The 27,431-nt window shown below is 40.7% G+C and overlaps 1 protein-coding gene across 1 annotated transcript in view; it reads left to right on the top strand.

Annotated features, from left to right (window-relative positions):
• SORCS3 (sortilin related VPS10 domain containing receptor 3) overlaps nt 1–27,431 on the top strand; it is a 599,222-nt gene that overhangs the window by 424,651 nt on the left and 147,140 nt on the right. Inside the window, exons 6-7 of the mRNA XM_003787189.1 lie at nt 12,249–12,313; nt 25,842–25,960. Coding sequence (XP_003787237.1) covers nt 12,249–12,313; nt 25,842–25,960 — 184 coding nt within the window. The remainder of the gene's footprint in view (nt 1–12,248; nt 12,314–25,841; nt 25,961–27,431) is intronic.

Below are 27,431 nucleotides of genomic sequence, written 5' to 3'. Positions count from 1 at the left end.
GCTTACCTGGCAGAGTTTAGGTGGTTTGGGATATTTCCTGGAGCACATGTTCTGTTCTGAGTCTTCCAGTCATCCTCTGGCTTGAGTTCCACCTGAGTGACCATGGGTGATTCAGTCCCTGCCCTCAAGAGGCAACCAAAATTTCCCAAAAGTGTAGACTTTTCTAAATACTGGCATGCATAAACAATACCCTATTACAAATTCATTTTTATTATTTTTATTTATTTAATTTGTTTTTATTAAATCGTAAACACATAGATTATGTATACATTAATGCATATATGGGGTACAATGTGCTGATTTCATATAGAATTAGAAATGTTCACATCACACTGGTTAATATATACCTCATCTCATTTACTTAATTATTGTGTTAAGACATTTATACTCTATCCTTAATAGATCCTACATGTACCCTTGCATTATGCACCATAGTTGTGATCCCATTTCTAAAGAAATAGAAATGGATACACTTCAGAAACACAAGAATTTGTCTAACAGTACAACAAAATTAGAGGGATGCTATAGGATTTAATTGCAGGAACCAATTTTTCATTCTCAGCACAGAATGGTGGCCTACAATGGTGTCCAAGTTGTTCCGTATTCTGTTTCCAGAGCAATCTCTCATGACTCCTGCCCATATCTCCCACCTCTAGATCATACCCGTTCACACCACCATGCCTTGGATCCTGTCTCATATCTCTTTTCCCTGACCTTTTATTTTTAATTTTTTACATTTGTTTATTTAATCATAACTGTATACATTTATGGGGGTACAATGTGATGATTTGTTATACGATATGGAATGCTTAAGTGAAACTGACTAATATAACCATTACCTCCCTAATTTGTTAATCCCGAATGTCTTCAGATTTAGCCCTGGTCTTCCAATCCCTGTGGGGCCCTTCTGGATGCACTGCACATTCCAACCAGACTGCAGGCTCCTTGAAGGCCCCTGTACGTGTCACTCCCAAGTACCCGTGAAAGTGTATGCTCAGGAGGTAGGTAGTAGAAGTCATTCCTAAGTCGCAGAGCTAGGGAGAGGGACTTGTCGATTTTCTGCCACCACTCTGCAAATGTTGCAATGCAGGTGGTCTGTGTAATAGGATTAACAGGTTGTCTCTTTTAGTCTGTGTCATGTAAAACAGTCTTGCTAGGAATTATGTTAGCTCTTCATTGGCTCTCTGCCAGGCCATAGCCCACAGTAAACCAATGGGCCATATGCTACGCTGTCTAGAAACTCCATGAGCATTCACACATAGTAGGTATTCAATACTTGCACAGGGATTGCAGGTCTTATTCCTATCAGAGCAGTTGTTCAGCTGACTTCAGGTAAATTCATAGATTTTAATGACATTAACACACTCACAAAATCCCAGTGATCAAAGCTCAGCTTTAAAATTACTACTGCCAGTGTGTAACATGATCCTGGCTGTGGTTCACTGTGATTCTTCAGTGGAGCTAACTTCCTTATCTGCTGGAAGCGACCTCTTGACAGGTCTATGCTTTGTCCTAAGAATATTCCATGTGAATGCTGGATTTAGTTCTAGCCATCCAGAATTTATAAATGAATTAGATTAAATTAGACCATTTCCTCCTTTCCCCTCTCTCTCCCCTCCTTCCTTCAAATTATGTTATACTTGTGACTCATTATAAACTTATGTCTTTTTTGAATAAGTTAAGCAAAAATTATAGGAAAAAAATACTTAGCCTGCCACATGAGATGTACTCTGATATTTTCTATTCCATGCTCTTATATTTTATAAAAGTATTTTTAGGTTGTGATCATGAAATATATTTCATAACCCACTAATGGGTCACAACCCACAGCCCCCCACAGTTTGGTCTAGTCAGTAGACCTTTTAATTTGGTGGAGAACCAGAAGGGTGAAGGGACAATAACTACCCAAGTGTCATATAAGTCTTATATATGCTGAGCAACTTTATAGCAGATGTGTTGGTGATGACTTTCTAGTTGCAAGAAGTTAAGAAGAGAGAGGGAGGCAGAGAGAGGGAGAGAGGAAGAAGGAGAGGGAGAGGGAGGGAGAGAGATAATGGGAGGGGAGAGAGAGAGAGGGAAAGAGAGAGAGAGAGAGAGATTTTATTAGGATCCAAGAGAAATACATAGTTAGACTTCAGGAAGAAGCCATCCCAGAATCCCAAAAGGACTGTCTCTTACTTCTGCTTTTCTTTTTTATCTAGCAGACCAGCTTAAGATATCCAAAGCAAGCTGCTACAAATCTCTTGTGACAGTCTCTCAAATAAATTCCCAAATCTGGGAAGAGAATCTCTTTGACCTTGTGTGGGTTGGGGGGTTTATCCTGAGTCACTCAGCTGCAGGCAAGGGGCAGATCCAGATAAGGGCATGGGGGTCTGTGCCTAAGAATCTATGAACTTCTTTTTTATGGCTGCATAATATTCCATGGTATACATATACAACAATTTGTTAATCCTTTACATCTTTTATGTTTACATGGATGGAGCTGGAACATATTCTTCTTAGTGAAGTATCTCAAGAATGAAGAAAAAGTATCCAATGTACTCAGTACTATTATAAAACCAATATATAATCACCTACACTTTCATACAAATGACAAAACGCCACTAGAGCCTAGAATGAAGGACAGAAGAGAAGGGTGAGGGAAGGGGAAGGAGGAGGCCAGGTGGATGGGGGGTAATTGGTGGGACATCACCTATTGTGCCTAATGCAAGGGTACATATCAAGTCTATTAAAAGTAGAGTATAGGGCAGCATCGATGGCTCAGTGAGTAAGGTGCTGGCCCCATATTCAGAGGGTAGTGGGTTGAAACCCGGCCCCAGCCAAACTGCAACAAAAAATAGCTGGGCGTTGAGGTGGGCGCCTGTAGTCCCAGCTACTCAGGAGGCTGAGGCAAGAGAATCACCAATCACCTAAGCCCAAGAGCTGAAGGTTGCTGTGAGCTGTGATGTCATGACACTCTACTGAGAGTGACAAAGTGAAATCTGTCTCAAAAAAAAAAAAGAGTAGAGTCTTTGTCTCTAATTATTTGTCTTAACAAATAATTAAGTGAGGTGAAGTTTATGTTAACCAGTTTGATGTAAGCATTCCAAATTGTATATAAAATCAGCACATTATACCCCATAAATGCATTAATGTACACAGTTATGATTTAATTAAAAAATAGATAAGTAAATAAATAAAAGAATCTATGAACCTGGGGCTAGGGAGAAGCTGGCAGAGGTGGGGGACGGTGGATCTCTGTAATTTGGGAGGAAAGTGCCCAGAGCGCCCCCTGGAGGAGCAGGGTTCCTTTGTGCTGGATGCCATCCCTGAGTTTCTGCTGCCCCAGCATTTTGGCGGGATGATCACATTTGTCAAGCAAATCACAGATGACTGTGTTTGACAGATCCAATATTGCTTTGAGGATAAATGCTGAAAATAGCAGCATAATAATATAAAATGAAGACTTTATTCTTAATTGCCTAGAGATTAATTAAATGAATGAAATCTGTTTCGCCATATTACGGAACTATTTTCAACATTTATCCTAAACATACTGCTGGGGTGGTTATTATTCATCTCATTCATGTGTTTATTCATCTAGTCAACAGATATTTAATAAGTGCAGAGCAAGGCACAGTGCTAGGCACTAGTGGAAAATTTAATTTAATCAGATCTAGAGCCTGTCTCTAAGAAGACGGCAGCCAAGGAGAAAAAAATTAGATACATAAATAACTGGAGGAAAGACAGTGTTGGAATCCAGGCTCCACTTTTCTCACTCTGTAGGCAGTTGGACATTTCAAAATCTTCATTTCCTTATCTGAAAAAAAAAAAGAGATAAAAGATGATACTACTGATCTGAAAGTTTGAGGATCAAAGGAGGTATATGTAACGATAGTAAAATTCCTGGAACATTAGAGATAGGTATTCAACAAATCTTAGTTGCACTCATGATCACGTGAGCACTTACCTTAGTAAGCATTGTGTAGTTTAGAGTGTTAGAGTGTTACTGCAGACCTCTCTTCCCTCCATGCCTTTAATTCATTTAGTTCTCATAAAAACAATGACAGGGGCATTATCATTATCTCCCCATCGTGCAGATGAAAAAATCTGAAGCATAGAGAGGTTAAGCCTCTAATCCTATAGTTTGTAAGTGATGGAGCCAAAACTATAACCTAGGGTTTGACTCCAGAATTTATGTTCTTACCTATGTCACTGACCCATGGAAAGGAGAGGTAGTTGCAATCTGACTGCAAATTATTACTTGGGGGCACCTGAAAGCCTTTGATTCTTGGACTTTACTCCAGGCTGGTGGTTCTCAAAGTGTGAATCCCGACCACCATCATTATGTCACTTGTGCATTTCCTAAGAATGCAAATTCATGGCCATCACTCAGACCTCCTGAATCAGAACCTTGGAGGGTTCTAAGAGCCCAGCACCTCTGTTTTAGCAAACCCACAAGGAGACTTTGATGCTACTAAAATCAGAATCAAAAGGAGAAGACTCTTGCTTCCAACCAAGTAAGCCAGAATTTCTGGGAGTGGGGCCTGTTCATTGGTATTTAATATTTTTGGAAAGTTCCCCTAGAAGATTCCATATTCATCCAGGGTCAGGAGTATTCGTGGAATGTAGATATTGAACTGGGCCATAGGAGGGAGCATGGAGGGTAGATTAGAATGAGTATTGCAGTGAAGAGGCAGCTTGAACAAAGGTGTTAAGAGGGAGAAAGTTTGTGGTGTGAATTGGAGAGATACATTGAACTACAGTGGTGATAATAGTGAATAATAATGTATATTTCAAAATAACAGGAAGCAAATTTCAAATGTATCACCACAATAATGTGAGGTAATGAATATGTTAATCAGCTAGAGTCAACTTTTCCACAGCATAGACAAATGGCATATCAGAACAGCACATGGTGCCCGGTAAAGGTATACAATCACGATGTGTCAGGATGGAATAATGTTAATAAAATATTACTTTATAATGTGAATGTCTAGTCAGTTTGTAAAGCACTTGTACCATGACCTTATCAACATTTTATTTTCAATGCCTTCTTCATGCATACCCCAATATTCAATTTTCTTATTTCTAGGGAAGTTTTGCCCTGGAATTCATGCCCATAAAAAGAGAAAAACACACAAGATCTTGGCCCTGCCCAGCCCTGTGTTATGAAGAGGCTGAGAACGAAGTTCCAAATTGGATTCTCTGGCCACTGACACAAACTAGACATGCCTTTGGGGTCTTGCGAAGGCTGTTTTCTGATCTGTGAAATGAAAGGGGTGAATAAGATTGTGACTGTGATGTTTCAAAGGTTGATGTGGGCAGCTCTCTCAAGGGCAGTTGTGCCTGGATGAGTTTTATGGTTCCCGAGAAGCTCCCGTCTGACCTATTTTAGCTGATAGGACTTGGAGAGTGTGTTCGCACAGAGGGTTCAGCTGCCAAAGAGAAGTCTGAAGCCACTTGAACTTTTTCAGGTGCTTCTGTTTGTACTATCTGTAAGTGTGTGGTTCCGGGAGATGTTTCAGTTTCTTCCTGGAGGCTTGACTGTGGTTCCCTATTCCCTTTTGTTCTCTGTGTTCTTGGTCTTTGCTCAGAACTCAGAATGGCTCCCAATTTTGGAGAAGTACCGTCTACTTCAGATGATCCTGTGCTATTTTGGGCTCATTAATTGTTATCAAATTAACGATAAATACCCCTAGAAGGGAACTGCCTCACACATTATTCAGGTCTGTATAGACTTTTTTTTTTTTTTTTTTTGCTTGCTTTTTCCTTTTTTAGCACCAGGTGAGCAATCTACAAGATAAACCTTTTTCTGGGGCATAGGCAGGAAAGTGAGGTCCCTTTTGGCCATAAGAAGAGTTTGTCTTTGAGACCTAAGCATGCTTGTGAAGTTTGTCTGGTTGAAGGACAGTGTGATCATTCTGTCAACAAATGCTTCCTAGTGTCTGCCACGTGCCAAGCATTGGAACCAGTAAAAACCTGTGAGGTCAAGAGAGCGCCTAACAGGGAAATGGAGGTGATTGCAGTTTAGTGCAAGGATTTCTACATAGGAGAGGTGATCACAGTGTGATAAGAGCTCTTACCAGAAGTTGGCTTCCAGAATTTGCGATGTGAGTAAATCTAGAAAGGGAGAAGATGCCTAATCTGAACTCCTACCTGAACACTAGTGGAAATGTTTCATATCTGGTGCCGAGACCAACATCATCATTATTAAACACTCAACAAATGGAGAACTGAGGTATAAGGGAGAGAAGAAGGCAGGAGGGAAGGCAGATTGGTTTATCCTGCCCTGCAAAGAAAAAATAATGCTATCATAGCTGAAATTTACAGAATGCTTTCTGCTTGTTTGTCTCTGTTTGAAGGGCTCACTACGTAGCTCATTTAATCCTGACTCTCTGGAGGAGATATTATGATATTCCCACTTTTCAGATGTGTAAAATAAAACTCAGGGTTGGCATATATGTATAAATGTGATGGGGAGTTTACACAAGAGGGCCTGATCCTAGTTCCCTTCTAGGAGAAGACTGGAAAGATCAACAGAAAACATCAGTTTGCTTTTTTTCCCCCTCCAATCATGAGTTTTAGGTTTCAGAAAGTCCCTGTGATAGAAGAGTTCATGGTCAAGGAATCTTAAAACATGTATGAAGATTTTCTTAGATCTTGATACCTTAATTTTAATTTGCTCTATAAAATTTTATTAATATTTTATAGTTATTTAAAACTAGGAATACAACATAACTAAACAAAGGCGTAATTGATGACTTGTTTACATTTCACATACATACTGATACAATTTCTCTTTACCATCTGATGCTTTCTAGAAACTTACCAGGAGTTGTGTGTTTTTTTGTTTGTTTGTTTTTGGTTTTTTTTTGCAGTTTGAGGAGGATTCTTACAAATTCATCCGTGCTTCATTGCAGCTTTATGTGTCCTGTGGCCAGGTCAGCACTGGGTACTGCTCCTGGCCCTCTGGTTGACCCTGGCCTAACTTGGGTCCTGGAAACATGGAGGAACTTGGATGCTTGAGAGAGAAGAGGTGCTGGAGGAGTCATTAACCGGCTGGGCACATCTGGGCAGGCATGGCCCTTGCCCCCTCCCTAGCACCCATGATGCTGTCATGTTGCCTCTTCCACATGTCTCAGATTATTCCATTTTCATAGACCTCAAAAAAGTCAAGACGAGCCGCCATTTATTTTTCCTCAGCTGTGTCTAGTCTTTCTTAAGATCCCTGCAAAGTCTCCACTCACTATTTCTCTGCCATTAGCCCAGCTTCCTTTTTCTATTCTCAACATTTTCTTCTTACTAATCATCATCAATCTGAGTGACCTCTGGTTTGTGTCTTTGTATTGCAAATGTATGCCCAGCAGGATGATACTTCTTACAGTGCTTCTTTAAAGGGACATACCTATGAGGGGAGGGAGGCAGTGGGGCAAGGTGATTATGAGCCTTGACTCTGGGAGAGAAGGTTGGGCCCAATTCCTGTTCTCTCACCAAGGGAGACAGCTTATGGGAGAAGTTAAACTTGTAGCTCAAAGCCACCTGGGTCCAGTCCAGGTTTTGCTGCCTCCTAGTTCCTTGACTTTAGGCAAATTGCTTAAGCTCTCTATGCTCATTGTGCTCCTTTAAAACAGGGAAAAAGAATGATGCCTGACAACTCTTAGAGTTGATGTGAGGGTTAAGTGAGATCAGCATTTACATTTAAAAATAGCCCCTAACACAGAGAGTACTCTCAGTATCTAAGAACTGTTATTATTATGTGACTTTAGGCACATTACTTAATCTCTCTTATGCAGCCCATTTTACCAGAGGAAAATTAGATAAATGGTACCTTCCTTAAAAACTCATTTTGAGGATTAATTAGGATAATGCTTATAAACATTAAACACCACGCCTGACACAGAGATTGTCTCAGTTCCCATTAGTATTTATCATCATTATCCCAAACATTTCCACAAGTTTATTTCTTAGAACTGCCCCCCTTCCAAACCCCCCAAACATAGGCTCCTTGTCTGTTTGCTCTATTTACATTGGGTTTCTAGAAGTGAGTGAGGACTTGGGGCTTGGAGATGAGGAGTGTGATTGCTTCCACTGATGGTGTCAGGTGTGGTCTGGTGACTGGCGTGTTCTAGAATGATGCAGTCCTCAGACTTCTCAGCGGCCTGTGTTAGTGCTCACAGTGGGTGAGGATGTGCAGATCCCGAGTGCTTGTTTTTGTTGCCTTGTTAGCAGGGGAGCTCAGAACACATGCAGCAATGAAATGTGCCCAGCTGAAGCAGTGGTTCTCAACTGGGGGTGATTTTACCCTTCACTCCCTCTACCCAGGGGAAATTTAGCAATGTCTAGAGGCATTTTGGGTTGTTATAACTGCAGAGGGGGGTAGAGGTGAGGGCTGCGGCTAAATGTTCTGCTGTGCACAGGATGGCTCCCGCAACAAAGACTTATCTGGCTGAAAATGTCAACAGTGCCAGTCCAAGGCTCATGCTGCCAACACTGCGGAAAGTGGGCAGTGCCATGTCTCTGTGGGCTGAAGGGTGCTCCTGAGGTCTGCGGCTCAGATTGTGGTGAACAATGTTCTCCTTACTCCAAACTCTCAAGTTATTTTGCTGCAGCTCTGTCCAGCTGAGCAGCTTAATCTCCCCCTCCACCCCCCGCAGACCCAGGGGCAGAGAAGCTATGAAATACGCATCTCTTCCTCCCATCATTTAGTCTGAAGCTGTGCCTAATCCTGAGCTGTGTGTTGTGGCAAATACTGGAGAAAGATAATTGGGGTCCTTACCCTTGGAAATGTGCAGTCTGGTGTGCTGCTTATTAATAAAAATCGTTCTATTTGTCATCGACGGCTTAAGCAAATAAATACACAAATGCCTTCACAAAGGCACCCTGTGGACTTGTGTGTATGAGCAGGCTGCAGAATTGGAATGGGACTCTGAAATGAAGGGATTCAGATTTAAAGACCGTCAGTTGTGCCTAGCAGTCTGTCTATTTCAGTGTGTTTCCCTGTTTGTGTGAACCTCTGCCTCTGGACTTCCTAGTGTGTGTGTGTGTGCGCTTGTGTGTGCGCGTGCGTGTGTGTGTGCTCCTAGAACACCCACTGTCTGTGTTTCTCTGTGTGTCTCTGTTCCTCTGTGTCTCTCTTGTGACCATTGTCTTCTCATTTCCCCCTCTCTCCCTATCTGTCAATATTTTTTTCCTTCTGTGTGTCTATGTCATTCTTTTAGACTTGATATTTCTTACAGGCTCGAAACATTTCTCCTAGTGACGAGAGAGGAAAGGTAATTCTTTCCCGTGAGCTTCAGTTAGAGAAATCCTGAGGAAGGTTTCTGCTGCCCTGGGCAGGTCACGATCACCATAGCCAGGCTGGGTTCTGTGATATCTCAGGGGTTGAGAGGGATGGACTGCTGTAATTGACCAGCCTGACCCAAAGCACACAGCTTGAGTCAGGCAACAAGAAAAGCACGGATAGACCCAAATCATTGATGTACAATATAGTGAGCCAAGATCAACTCAACAGGAACAATAATAATACAAGTGTGGAGCATGTGTGAACCACATTCTGAGTTCTCTACAAGTGTGGAAGAAAGAGATTAATGTGAGCTAGAGTGACCAGGGAAGGATTCCAAAAGGACTGGATTCTTGCTTTCAGCCTTGAAAGATGTATAAAATTTTCAATAGATGGGACTGGAGTTGGTGTTTTTGGATGTAGGAACAGTTTCTGGGCTTGTTTTATTGGTTTAGTTGCCTTGTTCTAAGAGGCAAACAATGTTATTCCCTTTATTGCTAGAATCAGTGTTGGTGACCACAGTCTGGCTTAGTCTGTCCACGTTACCCTGCCAGCAACGAGGGGGAGGGGATAGAAGAATAATACCTGAGAATCCTCTAATCCTGAGGGCACCAGCTGGCTATAAAGCAACAGGAGGCCGCAGAGCAGAGAAGGCGTCCACCAAGTCCCTCCTGGCACCCTCAGTTCTCCATGTGTCTGTCCTCAAGTGAATTTCACATTGAAATTTTGTCCACAGATAGCTTGGGTTGTTTTACAAATTCAATAAGGACCTAGGTATGTCCTCATATGTACTAGGCTCATAGTGCCAAGGATTTAACAATAAATAAGACAGAGTCTTGTTTCTTTAACATTTATATTAATGTAGGAAAGACAGAGTTGAATTAGCACTTGTATAAGGGATGCGACTAAGCCAGGCAAAGCAGTGATTCTCAAAGCTGGCAGCACAGGGCAATCGCCTGGGAGTTTGGAAACTATTTCTGATGCCTTAGTCTCATCCTCAGATGTTTTGGTTTTTATTCATCTGGGGGGAGGGCCCCTGGGATCTGTCCATTTAAATGCTCCCCCAGGGCTCTCATGAGCACCAAGTTTGAGAAGCATTGTCGTCAGGGTGTTCCAGGAGCAGAGAAAGGGCTCTATAGTGAAAGGAGGGAGGGAAGGGTTGCTGGAGGGTGAGGCCCAGTGAACCTGGGAGGAGGGGTGAGGCTCAGCTGAAGAAGGAAGGGGGCAGGGAGTGGGTGGATAGGAAGGACATTGGAGCTGCTGCTGGTGGGAAGGGTGAGAAGTCTCTACTTCAGGCCTGGTCGTTATGTAAGGTTAGAGAGATGCCAGTTTGTCCAGGCCTCAGTTTCTCCTTCCATCAAATATGACTAATGATGCCTGTCCTTGGGAGTTTGCTGCTAGAATCATGTGAGCTAAAAAAAAAGAAAGAAAGAAAGAAAAGATAACGTATCATTCATCAATGGGAAAAATAATCCATTATTCAGCCTCTGTGGGGGAAGAAGTATTTTATGTAAATCGCCTTTTTCAGTACCTGAAACTCAGCCTTCAGGAAGTAATCATTTTGTTGTAACTTGCACCTGCAGTTTCTTGAGCAGAGTGCGCTGGGTGCCCTCAGCCTGCTTCTTTCCTTCAGCGCCTTTGGCCTCTCAGTGTGGATGTCAGACCCTGATGTGTGGTATAGTGCGGGGCCGTTGGGAGTGGAGCATTTGTGTCGTGGAAGGCTGGGTTTGGGGTTCCTAGGTCTGCTTGTCATGGGTTTTCTATTTCACTTGCTATCTGGGTATCACCTGTAGATTCTCACCATTTTAAATTCTGGGTTCTCATAATTTGATGCCTCTTACATATTGAGGACTGTAAAACCAGAAAACTGATCTTAGAATTGTACTTAAAATATGAATGAACAGATTACAAGTGAGAGCTTGCCAGAAGAGTGGATGATACGATCTTTAGTGATCTTTACTGCGTGGATGTTTTTATGTGTGCTGGCTCTTTCCATTGACATTATGGGTCTTACTCTGGTCTGGCTCAGATATAAAATTCAGAAGATAGTAGACTAGACTTCATGTGTGGAGGGTCGGAGGCTCACAGTGATTATTGGTAGGGATTCTCAGTTTTCCTTCTCTGCTTATTGGCTAAAGACTTTTAAGGTCTTTGATTCAGTCACGAGGAGAATTTTGTCCTTATAAGACTAGCTTGTGAGTGTTTATTGCCAAGCATTTGTTATTTTCAAGGCAGGAGGGAAAAAGGGTAGAGAGGATCAAACTCAGAGAGAAAGAATACCTTGGAGCAAACAGATGAAGCCGAGGCAAAACCACCTTTCCTAGAAGGTAGGACAGGGCAGAAAAAATGAGCAGGTAGAAGGGGAGGGAATGGTAGAACTAGTCAGGGGAATAGGACCCAGGAGACAGTCAGGCATGTGGCATGTGCCTATAGTCCTGGCTAGTCAGGTGACCAGAAGTTGGAGGATCACTTGAGGGAAGGAGTTTGAGACCAGCCTGGGCAACATAGCAGGATCCCATGTCTACACAGTCTTATCTACTTGGGAGGCTGAGGCAGAAGGATTTCAAATCCAGGAGATTGAGACTGCAGTGAGCTGTGATGGGGACACTGCACTGCAGCTTGGAGGAAGATAGCCTGAGACCCCATCTTTAAAAAAAGAAAAAGAAAAGATAAAACAAGACCAAAGACCAAGCAGATACGTGGAAGACCATGGGAAACAGAGAACCTCTGGGAAGACATAAGGGCTTTTTTTTAAAATCACTATCTCATAGCACTCCAGTACTCATGCCTGTAACCACTGTAGGTGACAGTTACTCTGGGCAGCTAAGCTGCAAGGGCTGCCAGGGGTTATATGCTGCCAGTCTCCATGCCACAGAACAGTCCTGTTTGAGAAAGGGGGTTTCTGAGTAACACTTGACCCTGAGTGCTTCCCACTTGCTGTCTGCTGTCTCTGTCACTGAGCCTCTGTTTCTCCTCTCTTCCCCAGGTCAGTGGCCGGACTGGATAAGGAGGAGGACCTGGTGCACATGGAGGTGCGGACAGCGGATGGATGTGAGTGCTGCACCCACCAGGCTGGGCCCTGGGAGATCTGCCTGCAGGTCTCTCATCTCCCCTAATTTGCATTTTAATGACATGGGAAGATGAAAAGCCCAGAGCTCATTACACCCTAACCCATCCTTATTTCCCAGAGTTGGGGAGAGATTTTTTGTCCCAGAGGAGGTGTTTCATTGAAATAAACCCCCAGTAATGAACTTTCTGGGGATGTAAGTTAATGTGATGAATTTTGAGGTTCCTGTTAGTAATTTCTTTGGTCTCTTCAATCTAATTAGAATAAAAATGTTCATAACTCATCATGGTATTTTATATCCATGTGGTAAATTTTAGGGGCTGCTTGCTTTGAAAAATGAACTTTTTATATGGTCAAATTTACTTAAAAAATGTAACCAGGACATTATTTATAAAACTGCTTACTCATCTATCCAACAAGTGTTTAGGGATGGCCTGCTGTGTCCTTCACATTGTTGTAGGCCCTAGAGACACAGTGGTGAGCAAGGTCTACGTTGTCCCCACAAACAAGGTGGTCTCTACTAGCAGCAGAAGCCCAAGATTTCAAATATATGACCTCCTTTTCTGTCCTTCGCAGCTGTGTACATCTTACACAAAATCTGACTGAAAAAGCATCACTTTGTAACAATTTAAAGATTTTACTCTTCCCAGAGTTGATCATACTCATAGAGCTCTTTCAAATCCAAGAAAAATAAAATCAACTTAAGACATGGGTAGAAGATAGAGTCAGATAATTCAATAATGGTAAACTAGAAGTGGAGCAGAATTAGCACCTCCCATTGAGTTAAAGTCTTGGGCTCTGCCACCCTTAGCCTTGAGTCTAGGAGAAATTCCCCAACCTCTCTGGGCTGTAACTTCCTCTGTGATCTGAGCATACTGCCCAGGCCTTACCCACCTCACAAGGTTATGGGTTGAAAAAAAAGAAGAGGAAGATTGTGGAAACTAAGTGAAAGGAGACTGTGTTTCAACCTGGCAGTTGGTATTGGGGTATCACTCTGAAAACACTAAGTGAAACTGCATGTGCTTTCTCCATGAGACATCTACTATTTGAAGCCTACCACAGAGGCATGCCAGAAGCATGCATTTGGAGAAATATTTTTTTTTTTTTGCTTTGTTTTTATTTTTAAATGAGTTAGGGGGCAACCAGCATTTGTTACTGTGTAGTATATGCCTAGCACGCTGCTGTTTTGTTCCTTTCTTTCCTTCCTTCCCTTCCTTTCCTTCCCTTCCTCCCTCCCTCTCTCACTCCTGTCCTCTTTTCCTTCTCTCCGTCCCTTTTGATCTTTGAATAGGAGTAAGTCCATGAGGCAGGAAGGCAGGGAGGACCCACACTCTTTTTAATTTACTTGTTAACCAAAGAGCTATTTAAAATTAAGAAGATACTGTTATATACTAATGTCATTGATCATCAGCACAGTAAATTCAAAATTATATTATTTGACTACTGAGAAAGAAACCAGGAGGAGAATGAGATGGAGGAGTTGGAGGGAGCCTCATAGGACAAGAAGAGGGAAGCAGATGGCTGGTCTCAGAAAATAACCTGCCTGGACTTTGCCTCCCATGTTGACCTCTTAAAGGTGTGATCTATGATGGGAGTAGTATTTCAGAGTGAAAGGAAATTTTCTAAGATAGTTTGAATCCTTGCCCAGTGCAGGAACCCCTCTCTAAGACCCCTGGCAGGGCATTCTCAGGCTCTAGGAACTCAGGACTAAGACACATTTTTTGCTGCTGCTGAGCAGGTTCATTAAAAAAAAAAAAAAAAAAAAACGGAATGTCTTATATTAAGTTTAAACTTATTTTATAAAAGTTTGAGAATTTTGGTCCAAATTGGAATAAGGCCTATTCTTCAGGACTGCTGTGAAATTTTATGAGACTAAAAATGCAAATCACATAGAACACTTCATGACCTATTGTGAGAATTCAAGGACTGGGGGAAGGAAGCAGGCAGAAATATAACAAGAATAAATGTCAGGTGCTGCACTCAGGTTAAAGGATAGTATATATTAGTTCTTTGCCACCTTCTAGGTTTTTTTAAAATTACTTGATCAATAGTTAAAAGAATTTTCTCTCAACCTAGTGAATTGGTTCTCAGCCAGTTTTATTTAGTGCACATAGCAAAACTGTACTAATCTGGGTATTTTTTACTTTATATGCGCAGTGAAAGGGCCTTTTCTTTGTGCTATGGGTAAGTGCTCCATCACACTCATAAGTGTGCACACATCCACACATCCACACACGCACAAATCTTTATCCTTTGAGTATAAAAATGTCCAAATATGGACAAATATTTTCTTTCTGTCTTTTCTTTTTGAAATGGTAGTTTAACTCAAATTTATACACATTCACATAGCTAGTTAATGATAGAAAAAAAAATGAACTCAGGCAAAACCTCTCATGAGATTAAAACTAAAGGGAAACTTCTGATAAAGGACATTCTACAAGAGACCTACAATTAGCATCACCTTATTCATGAAATATTGAATGTTTTCTCCCTGAAAATCAGGGAAAATACAGATATTCACTGTTACCATTCCTATTCAACATCACGCTGAAAATGCTAGCCAGTGCAATAAAGCAAGAAAAGTGAAATACCATTAATATAGATGGCAAAGGAAGAAAATACACCTTGCTATTCTCATTGACATGATTGTCTATGTAGAAAATTCCAAGGAATTTATAAGAAACAGCTTCCAGAACTAATAAGTGAGTTGAGAAAGGCTTTAGTACATAACAAATTCAGTGGAGAAAGGATATTATTTTTAATAAGTAGTTTTGGAACAACTGAACAGCTCTGTGGGAAAAAACTAAGTCAAACCTATGTAAAATTTAACACAAAGTGTATCATAGATCTAAAGGCAAAATATAAAATTATAACAGTTTTAGAAGAAAGCATAGGAGAAATTTTTCATGTCCTTGGGTTGGACAAAGAGTTTTCAGATATGTCACTAAAAGCAAAATTGATAAACCACAATAAATTGACAAGTTGGACTTCATCAAAATTTAAAATTTTGCTCTTCAAGTATGCCATTAAAACACTCAGAGAAAATATTTTAAAAATCATATATCCAATGAAGTACTTATAACCAGAACATATAAAATATTCATAGCAATAAAAGACAACTCATTTTTTTAAATGTTAAAGAGTTTGAACTGATCATTTAGCAAAGAAAATATGAGGATTATAAATAAACACATGAAACAATGCTCAACATCATTAGACATTAGGAAGACACAAATTAAAACCATAACGATATATCACTATACACTTATTGAAATCACCAAAATAACCATGGTTTACAGTACCAAGTGCTGGCAAGGAAGTGAAGCAACCGGACACTCATACATTGCTGGTGGAAATGCTGAATGACACAGCTACTCTGGAAAATGATATTGGCAGTTTCTTACAAAGTTGCATAAGATTTATAATCCAGCTAATCACTCTTCTTATATATTTAGCCTAGAGAAATGAAAAAAGTTCTATTCACATAGAAATCTATACACAAATATCTGTAACAGATTTACTAATAATCACCAAAACCTGGAAACAACCTAAATATCCTTCAATGGATGAATGAATTAATAAGCTGTGGTACATCCATGAAATAGGCTAGTCACTGCTATCAGTACTGGGCCACATGGATGAATTTCAGTGTATCATACTGAGGAAAGCAAGCTAGTCTCAGAAGGTTACATGGTATATTATTCCACTTATATGATCCATGGGAAAAATAAACTACAGGTTTCAAGAATATATCAGTGGTTTTCTGAGTAGGAAGAGTATTTGACAAGAAAGGCCCAGACGAGAGAAATTTTTAGGATGATGTCAGTGCTCTGTAACATGATTACGGTGGTAGTTACATAAGTCTATGTATCTGTTCAAATTTATAGCAATGTATGCCAAAAAATTCACTGTGTAAACTGAAAAAAAAATAAGTATTAAAAAATACTAAAGTTAAAAGCTATGGTGAGAAAAACTAGACAGCATAGTTCTTGGCTTCTAGTTCTGAAACCAAACGTTATATTCACCAGGAGAATACACACAAACACATATGTATACATGAATGCACACATATACACACTGGAGAATATACACAAACACATAATACATGCATGCATACACATACACACACTGGAGAATATACACAAACACATATACATGCATGTACACATACACACACTGGAGGATACACACAAACATACATACATGCATGCACACACACGCAACCACACTGGAGAATATACACAAACACATATACATGCATGCAAACATACACACACTGGAGAATATACACAAACATACATGCATGCACACATACACACACTGGAGAATACACACAAACACATATACATGCATGCACACACACACACATACCCTGGCTCAGCCACAAATCAATACATGAAGAGTCTCTAGAGAAAGGCCCTGGGCATTGGCCCCTTATAAAATTGTACTGGTTATTTTAAAGTTCATGTAGAGCTGTTCCCATTGCACTAGACCTGAGCTTATCTTGAACATGCACATGAACAGAGCAGAGAGCTTGTTAATGCAAGCTTTCCATATTCTTGGCCAGTTCTCAGGTCCTGGGGCTAGTCTGGGGCCTCCACTTTGAACCACACTCACTGCATACAGGTGAACAAGACACAGTCAACATTGAGTAGCCCTCAGGCTGATAGAAGAGATAGATATAGACACAGATCGTTGTTGCAAGGTATTACATTAAAAGCCACAGAAATTCTGATTTACCTATCATTGTATCATCGATAAAGTGGAGTGGGAACTGTAAGAAAGGCTTTCCCAACTGCTAAGGGATGAAGTCTGCACAGAAGAGGCCGTGTCTAAGCTTCATCTTGTGGGATGGATGGTATTTTCCCAAGGGGATGGTAGAAAGGGGGAATGCAAAAGTGATGTTAGAACTATACTGTCCAATACAGGACTCACTTCATCACCTGCGATTCTAACATCTTTAAAATGTGCTGTCCATTTTGGGTGTGGGACACAACCACAAGAGGGATTCTACTTAGCAAATTCAAAAATTGTGACCCCGTTATTTGACCCTCACAATAGCCCGAAATAAAAAGTAAGCAAATAAATAAATAAATAAAATGTGCTGTCCAAATGAAGGTGTGCTTTAACTGTACAATACATACCAGGTTTCAAAGACTTACTATGATTGCAAAAATGAAAAATTGATTCTTAGTTTTTATATTGATGACATGATGAAATGATAATATTTTAGGATATATTGGGCTAAATCAAACATATTAAATTTATTTCACTTTCCTATTTACTTTTTTAAGCATGGCTACTAAAACATTTAAAAGGTCATTTGTGGCTCACATTGTCTGTCTATAGAATAACACTGCTCAGCACCGAGTCTGGCCTCTTCAGCCTTGTGGTGTGGTATTAACAGACCTGTCTCTAACCCCAGCCACAGCACTTGGAGCATATCCAGCACCAATTGGCCCCTTTTCTTATGTTATGTATTGGAATCTCCACTGTGGTTTAGTTCTGCTCCACCTTTTTGGGAATCAGACTTCACAGCTACACTAAAAGCATCGAATTATCTCTTGCCCTGGCAAGGTTTAAATAGGGGAAATCCAACCAGTTTGGTTCATAACAGTGTGAATCTTGTCACTGGATTCAAATGACTTTTTCTCCCATTCTCTTTTGGAAATCATCTTTCTCTGAATGTCTCCTCTGTGTGTGTGTGTGTGTGTGTTTTCTGTCTCTCTCTTACATACCTAGTTACTCAGCCACAGACAGGACAGACAGACACACACACACTCATCTTTCATTTAAGAGCAATTAAGTATCAAAAGAAAGAGCATTAACTTTGTGACTTAAGAACTGAGTTGGAGAATTAACTGTTGTTAAGAAGCTCTTTGACCTTGGACAAATATCTTAGTCTTTTTGTGATCCTTCTTCTAGTACTTTAACAGTACTGACAAATATAAGAAGCATTTTTATAATTGATTTTTTCATTGGTTTGCTAATGAAGATCTTATTGTAGAGTAAAATTGGCAAGATTTATTTCAGTTCAGTGAATAAGAGTAGCAATCAAGAGTGCCCTGAATGTGACGGGCTGCTGAGGGAAGCAGTGAGCTCCTATTCACTAAAACTCTCAAGCATACTCCCATTTAGCTTGAGATGGATGCCCATTAGGGACACAGTGATAAGTGACCCTGGACATTCTGGAAATTTCTAGAATTAAAACCCAATATGCCACCATTCCTTGTCCTTGTGTTATTACCAACCTTTGTTAATCAATTACTACACTTTCTCCTATGTCAAGATGAAGTCTAATACTTCTTAATGGAACATTCCAGGCAGGCATAAGTAATCAAAGTGGGCTTGGCATGTAAGGTGAAACGATTAGCTCTTCAGACTAAACCGTAGGCTCTAGACCAGTGGTTCTCAACCTTCCTAATGCCGCAATGTATTTTCATTGTTACAAAGGGGTTGCGACCCACAAGTTGAGAACCACTGCTCTAGACCAATGTTTTTCTACCATTTTTATCTTATGGCATACTTGAACCTATAGTTAAACTTTCATGGTACACTTAAATTATACTGATTAAATAGAAAGGTAGAAAATATATATACTTACTGTGCTTTGAACTTTTTTTGAAAATAATTTAATTAATGATCTTTAAAAATTTTCGCAGCATGCCTAAGATCCTCTCATGGACCCCACATCATTGTGCCATGGCACACTGGTAGAAAATCAGTGCCCTAGATACGTAAAGGATCTTGAATTATTGATTAGTTCGTTGATTTTTGAATTGTATTATCTCAGAGCTCTAGCAGCTCTTTACAAACTCAGAAGTCAAGATGAGGCCATAGCAGGGTGAAGGCAATGGGACTGCATTCTGCTTGCCTTCTGTCCAGCTAAAGCTGGCACACTGAAACCCACATTGTATCGGGACATATACATACTGAGAACATATAAGAGATTTCCAAACTGTACACATTCTCACATTTCATAGGCGCATGCGCACACACACATAAATAACAACTTGTCCAAGATCACATAGGCAGCCAGAGACAGGCACTGGGCCAGAATGTGGATTATGGTCTAATTCTCAGCCTGATTTTCCTTTCATGTTTCAAATACATACTGGTTTAAATCTGTCAACTCACCTGGGTTCAAATTCTAGCTCTGTCACTTCCTAGAGCTGTGGAACTTACCCAAATTACTTAATCATCTGTGTCTAAATTTCCTCATCTGTCACATAGGGGATGATAATTTTAACTCTTTAGGTTGTTGGAAGAATTGAATCAGTGAGTGCATATAGTTCCTAGAATACTACCCAACACGAAGTGAGGATACTCTTGCCATCACTGTCATCATCGTCATTGTCATCATCATCATGTAGTCAGCATATTCAGAGTCAATTTATTTGGCAAGTGAAGAGGGAAGAACCCTGAATGGTGTCAGGATTGCTAAGCTATTCAACGTCACTCATGATTTCTCCCCGTCTGTGGCCTCTAGATAGATAGCCTCCTGTGCAGATAAGAAGGCGGGGAATGCTGGAAATCTCTTAGCGGGGAAGCAGATGTTTCCCAAAAGCTCTGTATTCCTAAGTTCAGTAGACAGAATGGAAGCTGTTTCTTTTGTTTGTTGATCATGTTGGTCTTCCGTACCTGTTATGTTGCGCTTGCTGTGCGCGTATTGGGCATTTGTAACAATATCACCTCCTTTGTTTGCACTATGTCTACTCTCTAGTCAAGAGAAAGGAGGCATATGGAAGCTAAATGACTTTTCAGAGTTACCTTGAATCTGCTTGTTTTTACTTCTTTTCATTTGAGAGTGAATTTTATTTAAGGTAAACAGCTCCTGGGTATTCCTGTGAGAGAAGGCCTAAAGCGCTGAATTTGCTTTTGTTCATGATTTTAATTCACTTTTTCAATTTCTCACAATAGATGTATTACCCGAATGGATGGGAGTTGAATGAAACAAATTTTTTTTTTTATTTTCTTCTGAGGTGACAGGAGGCAAAGGCAAAATATAACCACAAGACACCATATAATTGAGAATAACAATTTAATGTAACCCGATTCAGTTCCACTAGCATTATGGAGGCTTTGAACAGTCAGCCTGAAGAGAGAAAGAGATGGGTAAGATTGTATTCCTGCCAGGAAGAAGGGAGTCCTTTTGTAAAGATTTGGAAGAACCCCAAACTGGACTTCATGTTGAAATTTTTTGATGTAGATGAGATATTTACCTTGCTGAAAGGAGCAAGTCAGAGGCCACCACCCTGAGCCTTACGAATTCCTTGTGGAAATGCAGCCCCTTAGTAATAACAGAAGGCTAAGGGTGTCAGATTGTTTTAGTTTTTCTGTCCATATCCCCCAGTTCTCTAAGCATCCTCTGTACTGCGTGGACCCCAAGGCACATTCAGTTGTGAAGTCCTGTCTCTCCCAAATTACTAATCATCTGTGTCTAAACTTCCTCATCTGTCCAATGGGGGATGATAATAATTATAACTCCTTGGGTTGTTGGAAAAATTCAGTTCAACTAGCAGTACCAAGGCTTCCATTGGACTTGCAATCTTCTGAGGGCAAGAACCTATCATATATTCTCTGCTTCCTAGAACCCAAGGGAGTGTCTTAAACCTGCAGCTTCTATATATACCTTGACCCATTTAGAAATGAATGAGCCATTCTATGTGAGGCAGCCCTTCTCACCATATGAGGTCCTTGGTCCAGCTTCTGCAGGGTAGGAAAGCATGGAGGCTTGCTCCATTTGAGAGATATTCCCTCTGTTCCTAAAGGTCCTGCCAGCAATAGAGCTGGTCTTATATAGGGCCAGATATTTCCAGAGTTACCAGGCAGAATCCTTTAGTCATGATGAAGGGAACAAGGTCTTTAACTTTTCGTTTTTGTAAGTGGAATAATGAGAAATACATTAGGAAAGCATTTCACACCTAGAAACATGTTAATCATGAGGATTAACCATTTAGGGAACAAACTCTTTGGTTTTTCCACAAGGATATCCAAATGAAATTTCCATACCATCTAGTATTTCTAGTTTTTCATTGGAGGATGTTTTTGAAGGGAAGGGTGGAAGATAGAAGTTTAAGGATAAGGATCAATCAGAGGCAATCCAGTCACATGTTATTGTGTAGTGTGGTTTGCCGGCGTGAAAGTCCACATACAGTTTTCACTCCCTTTTTCAAGAATCTCTTTCTCATGTAGCACACTTCCCATTCAGGCTAAACTCAAGGGCTGCCTCCTCCTGGAAGCCCTCCTTGGTTTTTCTAGCTCAGATACACTTTCGTCCTCATCTGAACACCTGTAGCACTTCAGGAAAGTAAACAGTGATAAATTCAGAATATGACTTTGCTATAAGACCTACAACATGACAATCTTTTGATTCTCCATAATAAAACAGAATGTTACCTACTATAAATGTATGAGAGAGTTAAATCTCTTTCCCTCTCTCTTCATAATTAAAACATAGCTGACATTGATTGATCTTGTAAAATGTATCCACAATGTGCTGAGCATTTTTTCTTGCATAATCTTATTTAATCCTGATGCCATTCCTCAGAGGCACACACCAAGTTGTCAGCATTTCACAGATGGAAAGCTGTGCTCTTATGTTGTTCCTTGGACAAGACCCATCCACACGTATTATAAATCCAGCACTTTCTAGTAGCTTCTGAGTCCTTGCTCTCATTCACCACAGTGTGCTCAGGAGATCTGTACCACTGCCGTTTCAGCTGGCATCTAGAGTTATTAAAAAGCAAATAAATGATGAGTGCCTTTAGTCTTGGCTACTCGGGAGGCTGAGGCAAGGGGATCACCGGAGCCCAAGAGTTTGAGGTTGCTATGAGCTAGGATGACACAGCACTCTACCCAGGGCACAGAGTGAGACTTTGTCTCCAAAAAAAAAAAGCAAGTAAAAACACCAGAATTGTTAGGATCTTACTTTGGGATTTCAATTTGTATGATAAATATCTCTGTGAGTTTCATCATAGAATCTCCACTACTATATTCAGCCTCATTTGGAAGTAACATACACAGTTCAAATCTAAGACCATTTGCAAATGTGAGGTTTGACCTGAATGGCGTGCCCTGCCTGCCCTTGACATCCACAGTTCCCCCATGACCCTCAGACACTTCTGCTTGGCTGCCAGACCTGCCTGATGGCCTGATAGTTTAATGTCCCTGTGCTCCGTACGTGGAGTTCTTACTCGGCAGAGAGCACTGTATCACTCACCATATCGTTATGTTTTTTTTTTCAAAAAGCACTGAGACTTGCAATACATGAGTCCAGCTAAAGACTGCAAGGCCCTCAAATTTTAAGTGATTCTCAAAAACTGATTTTAGTGCTGCCTTCTTGTTAAATTGGACTTCTCTTTCTGTGCTGGGCAGTGGCAAGAAGGGAGAGAGCCAAGAAGTGGAATGAGTTTGGCACAACATCTCCCCTGCCACTGGCCAAGGTTTAGGTGGGTTTTGATTTTGTTTGAGGTGGCCTTGAATACACTTTATTCTTTTTATTTTTTTTTTTTCAAATTGCCCAAATGAGAGAGTGAATAGTAAATGGTCAGGGAAAATGAGCCAGTGTGTGGGGATAAGTAGGAATCCCGCCATGAGCACCTTTGATTACCAGGGCAGGGAGCTTTCTGTGACACTGGCTGGTAGGAAGGAAGCAGGTTGTCATGTCAACACCTGGTTTCTTTGCATGTATTTACTGAAGCTTTGCACTGTGTGTTGGTGCTTTATTCTAGGAGCACATTACTAAGACAGTGCGGGCCCAAGAGCATCCCTGGTGGCAGGCAGCATGCTCCAGAGCCCAGTCTGGGCTCACTGCCTTCCTTCCTCTCTTCTCTCAGCCAGAAGTGGAAAACCAGGCCACTCTCAGCTTCCTCTGTGAACAAAGACAGAGAGGAAGGGGCAGGCAGGCGGAACTTAGAGAGTGCTGGGCAAGCTGGTCTCTCTACAGGGTCAGGGAATGGGGATGAGAAGGTCTGTTCCTTTCCTGCCAAGGTAGGCTGTGGCCAAATTATAGAGCAGAGGTAAGGAGTGGCTCTGATGTAGAATGCAGGCTTGTTTTGTTTGGCCTCAAGGTGTTTGGCCTGCATAATATTTTAAATTTAACTTAGTTGTCAATCTTAAAAACTCAGGAAGTTTTTACATTAAAAAAAATAGGGGCATTGGGCCCTCCATAGAAACTCAGAATGTCTTATCCCTGCATGTGTTTGCTGAACTGAACTGAGAAGCAGTCCCCCCTTGAAAGGGGCGAGAGTTTGCCCTTTGACTATGGGCCCCACTGCTTCTCTGTGATTCTCAACCTTCAGACCTTGGGCCTGCCTCCATTTACCATCTTGCTCCAGCTCATTTTACTCCTGCGTATGACTTGTGTGGCTAGTTGGGCATTTGAGTGTATTGGAATAGTTGTAAAAGACCTTCTGTTCTGCCATAGAAAGATATTTAGGCTCTGCCGAGGGCACTTTGTGCTGCTGGTGGTTTTGATGCAGGGAAGTGTTAACTTAGGTTTTAGAGATGGCCCTGGCTCCTTGTCTCAGATCTGTCCTGTTTCCAGTCCATCATCCCCATGGACCCTAGTTGTGAAATTCGTGCAGCAGGAATAGATGACAAGGAAGGGTCCCAGGCAAGTGGCATGGTCAGTGGAAAGAAGAGAAGAGATTCTCCTCACTTAAGGATTAGTAACTGACTGGATTTTATGAGTTGCAGAAGAAAGAAAAGTTTAGGGGCTTCGCTGCTTGGCAGATGATCAGGTTGCTGATAGAAGGAATTCGATATTAAACATAATTAGATTACAGTTATCAAAGCAAGTGGACATCACTCAAATACGGACATTCGAGAAGTAGGAGTGCAGGGCACAGAATGAATCATTTCCCATCAAAATACGTTTCCTTGTTAAATTAGCATACATTTTATAAGTTAATGTGGGTAATGGTACATGTAAGGTGAATAAGCCCCTTCCTAGCCAGCAGATTCTTCTAGAATTAACAATCTCTGTCTCATTCTTTGCTGTATTGTTAATACCCAACATGTAGCATAGTGTGTTCACAAGAAATACTTATCTAATCCATCAATCCATTTTAAAAGGTGAATAAAGATAATTTAAAATACCTTTAATCTTGGGTGGCGCCCGTGGCTCAAAGGAGTAGGGCACCAGCCCCATATGCTGGAGTGGCAGGTCAAACCCGTCCCTGGCCAAATAAGAAAACTGCAAAAAAAAAAAAAAAAAAAAGCCTTTATTCTAAACTCAATTGTTATAAACGTTGTCCTTTATTTTATCTCTTCTATTACCTCTGCCCTTTAGTCTCTGACCCCTTGTATATATATGAGGTAATCATTGCATAGATAGATATATCTAATAAAATGTGTGGTTTTAGGTAATAAAAATGTCTTCACTTTTAATTTTAAAGTGATCCCTACTTTCCACTTTGACCAGTTATTTTTAAATTCCATTAAAAGAATAATAACCATCTTTTAAAGCAAATTATGCAATAGTTTCTTCATGGAGACTCACCTGTAGTTTTTTTAAGGGGCAAAAATGGAAAAGACTATCTTTCCTTGGATTCTGTAGGCACAGTCAGAATTCCTTTTACAGCCAAAGATTTCCCATTGGGGGACAGCTGCTGCCATAAATTTTGGGGGTTAAGGAGAGAGAAAAACATTCGGCTATTGATATCTTTAGAAGATTTCATAAGTAATTATACAAGTTTTGCAAATTTTGTATAAGTAATAAGTTAATGGGTTCTTGTTGTCAAATAATAAGGGTGTATATAACGTAAAAAAGAAAGGCCTCACTCCAATTCTAGGTCTGCGTCCATTTCTTTCCCCAAAGTGATCGTAGCTCACTTTTCTATGTATCTTTTAACATTTTTTTCTATGCAGTTATGACACAAACCTATCTATTTATAAAGACAAGTTTTTATTAAAACAAATGGAATCTCATACTATACATGATGCTAAATGATTTTTAAAAGGTTGTGGGACAGTGCGTCTTGGAGAAATTACCATGTTGATGCAGATGTCTCTACCTAATTCTTTTAGGTAGCAGCAGAGTACTCTGTCACATGTATGCATCTTAGTTTATTTAAAGTTCCCTAATTCATGGACATTTAACCTGTTTTTAATTTTTCACTGCTATCAACAATGCCACAATGAACATCTTTGCTCTTGGGGCTTTGTGAAAATAGTATATGAGCCTTTCTCTAGAACACATCCCTTGAATTAGAATTTCTGGTGCAAGACATGTACATTTAAACTTGGGATAGATATTTCAGATTTGCTCTTCCATAAACTGTGCCAATTTACTCTTTTGCCAGTATGATATAAAATTAACTCTTTTTCTTACCTAAATAGATATAATTATTTTTTTATAATTATCATAAATTTTGTGTACAAAACTATGAAATCTCAGTTGTTTCAAATGCCTTCATTGATTGCCCACAAAGTAGAGCCTTGTGTGCTGCCAAAAGCTCCCTCACCCTTTCCCCTGTGTCTAAGCCTCACTCTGCCTTCCTGTTTCAGATGCTCACTACCTCACCTGCAGGATCCAGGAATGTGCAGAGACAACTCGCAGTGGGCCCTTTGCCCGTTCCATTGACATCAGTTCTCTGGTTGTCCAGGATGAATACATCTTCATTCAGGTAAGTACAGAAAGTGCAGCTAACATAAGGAGAACTCCTAAGTGAAGTGGGCTGCCTGTTTGGAAAATGAGGACAGCTCTCCCAAGGTTGTAAAGATGTGCAGCAGGGATGCTGCTCTCCTTTGCTTTGGGGACCCAGTCCCTTGGGGATAGCCCAGACATCTGCTGAAAGGGGAAGATATGATGGATAAGCATCCTGTACAGAAGACTTTAGTGGCCCCCGAATCCTTCAGGTGGATTGCCATTGCTGACACCAGAGCTGTCTTTAAATGACTAGGTCTTGGGTGGGGTCTGAGTAATTTATCCAAGCCACATTCTATTTCAGTCTGAAGTGCTTTCTCTAACTTGGCAATGAGAATTACCAATAAGTTAAGCATCTCTGGAATTTCCTTTCTGGAAAAGCCTAGAAATCATTAGATTTTTCCTTCCTTTCCAGTGCTGACTACCTCCTAACATGTCCAAGTCCCAAATCCCTTATCTCCAAAACCAACTCTTAGGAGAAAACTAGGTGGGACTCACATTTTTAGGTAGTCAAGGGAAGTCTTCTCTGGGGTTTTGAGTTTTGTGACCTTTGCTGTATACTGAAAGGAAGTCCAAAATAAAGCAAAAATGAGGAGAAGGAAAAGGCTGACAGGGTGTGCACCTGACAACTCACACTTGACACTGAACTGCAACTTTGATTTCCCCCACTCTGCCTTTCTACCCTTCTATTCTCAGTTGTTTTGCCAACCACTTTGCACAGGAAAATTGAACTCTGAAACCTCCTTGAGTTTGCACAGACCTGCGTACCTGAATGACCTTCTCCTCTTGACCCCTGGTCTTTCAGCCCAGATCGATTCTATCTCCTCTAGCAGACCTTCTATGAACTTCCAACCTCAGGGTTACTCACCCTCCTCTGAACTCTTGCACCTTTTCAGGGGTGTCCAACCTTTTTATTCTCTGATGTACATTGGAAAAATGAGAGTTGTCTTGGTCTGCACATTAAATACACAAACACTAAGAAAAGCTGGTAAGCAATAAATAAATAAAAATAAAGTCCGTGCGTACTTTCACTATATCCAGCACAGATAAGCAAAACAGATAAGCCTTGAATAATTCCCTTGTGGCCTGCCAGCCACAGGTGGACAGTCCTGACCAGTACTCTATCACACAAGTTATTAGGAGCCATTACTTATTAAATCTCAATAGATTTGTCTTCTTTTTAAATTGCATTTTACACTTCCTGAGAGTAGAGACAATATTTTATGTGCACATTTCCCCCCCCCCGTCAGCCCTAACAAAATGTGTTTGCAAGTCAGGGGTGCTCAGCAACTACTTGTTATATTGGTAGATTAAGGGTGCAGCAGTCTCTTCTTCCTACAACTTAGTTGCATAGATTTTTGCGGCCTAGTAAGATACAGGAAAAGTAGGTAGCCACTCAGAACTGTCTTGAAAGAGAAAACTTTTATGGTTTAAAAAAATGTCTGTTTCTC

Source organism: Otolemur garnettii, unplaced genomic scaffold (assembly GCF_000181295.1).
Source record: "Otolemur garnettii isolate 467f Iridium unplaced genomic scaffold, OtoGar3 scaffold00021, whole genome shotgun sequence".
NCBI classification, from domain to species: Eukaryota; Metazoa; Chordata; class Mammalia; order Primates; family Galagidae; genus Otolemur; species Otolemur garnettii.
This window is presented reverse-complemented; position numbering and strand designations above follow the sequence as displayed.